Source organism: Henckelia pumila, chromosome 3 (assembly GCF_033568475.1).
Source record: "Henckelia pumila isolate YLH828 chromosome 3, ASM3356847v2, whole genome shotgun sequence".
NCBI classification, from domain to species: Eukaryota; Viridiplantae; Streptophyta; class Magnoliopsida; order Lamiales; family Gesneriaceae; genus Henckelia; species Henckelia pumila.
Window position 1 is genome coordinate 140,974,814 of NC_133122.1, and position 5,371 is coordinate 140,980,184.

At 40.0% G+C, this 5,371-nt stretch overlaps 1 protein-coding gene across 1 annotated transcript; it reads left to right on the forward strand.

Moving 5' to 3' along the window:
* The first annotated feature begins 2,663 nt into the window (after positions 1-2,663).
* On the forward strand, positions 2,664-5,060 carry LOC140887506 (U-box domain-containing protein 16). The gene has a single exon (XM_073294770.1). The coding sequence runs from the start codon at positions 2,952-2,954 to the stop codon at positions 4,980-4,982; it is 2,031 nt and encodes a 676-aa protein (XP_073150871.1). The 5' UTR covers positions 2,664-2,951; the 3' UTR covers positions 4,983-5,060.
* Positions 5,061-5,371: the final 311 nt, after the last annotated feature.

Here is a 5,371-nt window from a genome sequence, read left to right on the forward strand (position 1 = left end):
TGGGACTCTAGGCTGATTACGCTTATATGGTGCAGGTGAGTATGATGATGACACGATAGCTCCGACCGGCGGTGAGGGTCTATGAGTTCACACGCAGACGACACTCGTGACCGATGCTATCATTGTTTTTATGTCATGAGATTTTATCAGTTCTTTTAAACAAGTCTTCCGCATTTACTTTTTATGGTGGTTTCAAAATATTATTTTTATTATGTATGCTTGACGAGTTGAATGATGGTTTGGGATTTTATTTGGAGTATTGTATGTTCCAAGATTTTATTTTATTTGATACTCAGTTATGTTAATTGTCAAGTTTTTTATTAAATGTTATTTTAAGTATTTATGCATATATGTATGGGCATATATGTATTCTTAGTATTATTTATTTTTAAGTATTTTTAAATGTTAAAAAAAATTCTAGCATTTTATTAGATTGAGTCATTCAATTTTTGTGTCGACCTTGGATTCTCGAATGTAAGAATCTTCTCGGATTCTTTGAGGGCGTTTCAAGCAGTTAACATGCCTGAAGATTTTCTTGGGCCAGACAGTGTTATGATGTTAGAGATTAAGTCTTTACTCAATCCCCCAGCTTTTATTCCGCTATCACATATGCGACGGAATTCCAATAAAGTGGCACACTTGTTAGCTAGAAAAGCTCTTTTATCTTCAACTCTTCTTTTTTTTTTTGTGACTTGAAAACCCGCAGCCGCTACCTTCGGTACGTACTGGGTAAACCCCGGACTAATGCAATAGCCTGCAAACTACATTAGCTAGGTAAACCACACTAGGCAAGCCCTGTATGACAGACTAGTCCAAGAAAGTGTTGGTAGGGGAAAATCGAACTCCTGACCTCTGGCCAAGAGTTCACCTACTCCACCAACTTGGACACCCCTTAGGGGCATTTTCAACTCCTCTTGTTTGGTTGTACGGTGGTTTTCCACCTTGGTTGCCTAACATTGTATCTTGTGATCGTGAGTAATCAATATATATATTGGGTGTTTGTTTCAAAAAAAAAAAAAAGAATTTGAAAAAAGAAATTAAGTGTTCTTTCTTCAATGAATTTAAATAAAATAAAATTGACAAAAACTCCTATTAAACGGTCTCAAGGGTCATTTTTTTAGACGAGTTTCTTATATGGGTTATCAATTAAAAAGTATTACATTTTATGCCAAAAGTATTACTTATCATTATAAATATGATGGATTAACCAATCTCACAGATGAGACCATCTCACAGGAGTGTTACTCAATAAGATTTATGTTGAAATTGAGTTTTGTTTGAAATAAATGAGAATGGGTGGGTGGGTGGGTGGCTGGGGGTGGGGGGGTGGGGGGGAGGGGGGTGGGGCGTAGCTGCATGCTAAGAGTTATTTATGGAAGCAGTTGCAACAAACTGATCAGGATTTTATTTTTGTATGTGCCCAAAATAAATACTGTCGTCGACAATTTGGTTCTCTCACTTTTGTTCCTTTCCCCATAAATTATTATATAATCTTCTTGCCGCTCTCTATAATTTGATATAATTTAGGCATCAAATACGTACCACATATATATATAAACTAATTCACGATATAAGAAACAAGAAGCAAGTTATAGCTAGGTCACTACATGTGTTTAGATCGAGTGAGCTGATATGTTAGAAATGATCTTATCATAGTATATTGTATAGCATACTTTGATATATATTAAGTTTTCGTTCTTTAAATTTGAGTAGTACTCTTTACAAATTTGATCTTCTATTATTAACTGATATTCACAATATAGAAAACAACAGTGGCGGAAGTAAAAAAACAATTAGAATATTGTGAGTGAAAGTAATCATGAACCCATAATTACTGCTGAAAATGACGTTATGGATTAAATATTATGATAAGTAGTTGACGTAGCAGCCCCAGATGGAGACATTTTCTCACTTGTTTTTTTCCAAAACGGGCTGCCGCCACCCTTATTAGACCTAATCAAATAATTGTTTAATTGTTTATTATTTATTTATTAAATGGTAAAATACCAAACATATGTTTAATCATGTATTGATTAAATCTTTCTTCTTCTCCGTGACACTAAAATATTAATTGACCAAATATAACATGTCATCCACTTTTCTAAATGTATTCTTGATTAACTTTTTACATCAAAATTTAATCAATGATAGCCTAGCTACCAACTTAAAAAAGTTAAAACAAAAAAATATATCTTAATAATAAGGCCTAAAAATATAGATTAATAAGGACAAAAAAAATTGAAAACAAAATGCAGGTGAATAATTGCATTAGTACTAGATGACATATAAATAAAATATTATATATATATATATATATAGTTGAGAGGAAACACATATATTACATGCTCGTAAATATATATCCAAAATAACAGTTTACTGTATCAAAACTATATAATATATACTCATAATTTAATTAGTTGTATGATGAGTGGGTACGATCCAATTATTATTTGTTAAAGTGCGAGAAAAAGACCATTCGCCATTATCCCAATGACAACTCATCGAGCATATCCCCAAACCAAACGCGGTAAAAAATGAAGAAACATTGGATTTGTTAAAAACATGTGATTTTTTTTGTCTAAATAAGCTCCTCGATCCATTCCATTTCCGACCCTTAAAAAAAACCAAAAATTGAATTCCTCAACTTTCATTTCATTGTTGTCATCATCAACTATAATACTCACGCCTTCTTTATTAGACTTGGTACAATATAACATATATATACATCATCTTCTTTAATCATCATTAATAATAATAATAATAATAATAAATAAATGAGAAAAAAAACACCCAAATTCGTTGACAGCTCATTTCATTGATTCTTAATTCTTGCAAGCCTTTCGATTTCTTTCTTTGGATTCCAATCCAAGAAATTAAACTCTTTCTTTCTTTCTTTGAATAATAATAATCCATCCATCCATCCATCCATCCATCGATCTCTCTTCTTGTTGATGGTGATCCATATGTCGCAGGATAATTTCCCGGCCAGAAAACGGCGGCCCTCGGCGGGGGCGTTTGTGTCTCCCGGTTATTCCGATCAAAAGCTACTCACCTCCCTCTTTCTTCTGTCTCAGGAAATCTCATCCCTTGAGCCCCTCAAATTCCTCCTCAACAACACCTCTGCCTCCTTCATCAGAAAAGCTCGCCTCATTTCCATCGTTTTCCAGGACCTCCTCATCTCCGACCATAGTATTCTTTCGCCTTCTGCCGCTTTGTGCTTCGAGGAACTCTTTATCCTTCTGCACCGGATTAAAATCTTGCTCGAGGACTGCTCCACCTCCAGCTCCACCTGGCTTCTCACCCAAATTCACTCCATTTCCAATTCTTTTCATCAGTTGCTCGCCGAATTCTCCACGCTTCTCGACATTTTCCCTTCCAAAGAGATGAAATTGAACGATGACGTCCAAGAACTGCTCGATTTTATCAAAAACCACTGTTCCCAACAACCTTCAGACTCCGACGCTGAACAACTCAGAGCCCGGGTTCTCAAAATGCTGGAAAATATCAAAAAAGAGATCGTTCCCGATCCCCGAGAGCTCTCCGAGATTTTCAAAGCATTAGACATGAACGACTCCACCAGTTGCAGCAACGAAATCGAGAACCTCGAGGATGAAGTTCAGAATCAGAAAGACGACAAGTCCAAGGCGGACGTCGTCGCGTTGATAGGACTCGTACGCTACGCAAAGTGCGTGCTGTACGGCGCTTCCACGCCGAGGAAGAGCCGTATGCGGCGGCAGGCGACGGGCGAGGTGAATATCCCGGCGGATTTCCGGTGCCCGATCTCTCTGGATTTGATGAGGGATCCGGTGGTGGTGTCCACAGGCCAGACTTACGATAGGGCGTCGATATGCCAGTGGATCGAATCAGGACACGACACGTGTCCGAAGACAGGTCAGGCCCTCGCCCACACCCAGCTCACACCCAATTTGGCGTTGAAGAACTTGATATCGATGTGGTGCCGGGACCAGAGGATTCCGTTCGAGTCAACGGAGAATTTTAACGGCAACAAAACCGCGTTGGAGGCGGTGAAGATGACAGTTTCCTTTCTGGTCAACAACTTAACGGCGTCACAGACGGCGGAGTCAGTCAATCGCGTGGTTCACGAGTTGCGTGTGTTGGCCAAGACCGACTCGGACAGTCGGTCGTGCATTGCCGAGGCTGGAGCCCTCCCTCTCCTTGTCATGCTGTTAGGCTCGGAGAATCCTAGCCTGCAAGTCAACGCGGTCACTACCATCCTCAACCTCTCTATACTGGAGGCCAACAAAATAAGGATCATGGAGACCGACGGAGTCCTCAACGGCGTGATAGAGGTGTTGAGGTCTGGTGCCACTTGGGAGGCCAAGGGGAATGCGGCGGCGACCATTTTCAGCTTGACCGGTGTGCATGCTCATCGGAAGAAGCTGGGGAAGAAGACGAGGATTGTTAAGGCCCTGCTCGATTTGGCCAGATTGGGTCCCACTTCTCCCAAGAGGGATGCCATGATGGCCATCTTGAATTTGGCGGCAGATAGGGAGGCGGTTGGCAAGTTGATCGAGGGAGGTGTGGTGGATATAATGGGAGCAGAGCTTACGGAGGAGTCGTTGTCCGAAGAGGCGGTGGCGGTGCTGGAGGTGGTGATGAAGAGGGGCGGATTGCTGGCAGTTGCCGCCGCTTACAATGGAAACTTGGTGAAGAGGTTGACGACGGTGTTGAGAGAAGGGTCGGACAGAGCTGAAGAAAGCGCGGCCGCCACACTTGTGATCATTTGCAGGAGAGGGGGGTCGGAGATGGTGGCCGAGGTGGCGGCCATATCGGGAATTGAGAGGGTGGTTTGGGAAATAATGGGGAATGGAACGGGGCGAGGAAGAAGAAAGGCAGCTACTTTGTTGAGGATTCTACGGCGGTGGGCGGCTGGACTCGTGGGAGAACAACTCAACAACAATCAACAACACCACTCTACAACTGTGGATACCAATTTGACAAGGATAGTGTTGCCAGCATAAAATTATATTTCATTGTTTTAGATTTTCAACATTCATTCTTTCTTTCAAATTCATTTACCAAAGGAAATCTTTATTGAATTTCTCAATGTTTTGAGTACTCCAGAAGTACTTTAAATTAACCAACTTCAAGTAGTTGGCATATTAATTGTACTGTTCCATATAAAAATATATGATGTAATCAGGTGATATAATATTTTTTTTTTTTTTTAAAAAGAGTAGATTCTTTGCCCGTACGACTATTCTATATCAATTGTAACAATAGAGGTCAAGAAATTCGTAACAAGAATCATGACGTTGAGTATTGAGCAGTCATAGAAAAAAATATGGGTGTTCATGAGAATATATATATATGAAAGTTTTGCATGCCAGCTCATGAGAAAGGCTGGCCT

What these genes read in the sequence shown, in the direction of transcription:
- LOC140887506 (XM_073294770.1), top strand. Translation starts at nt 2,952, where the DNA reads ATGGTGATCCATATGTCGCAGGATAATTTCCCGGCCAGAAAACGGCGG.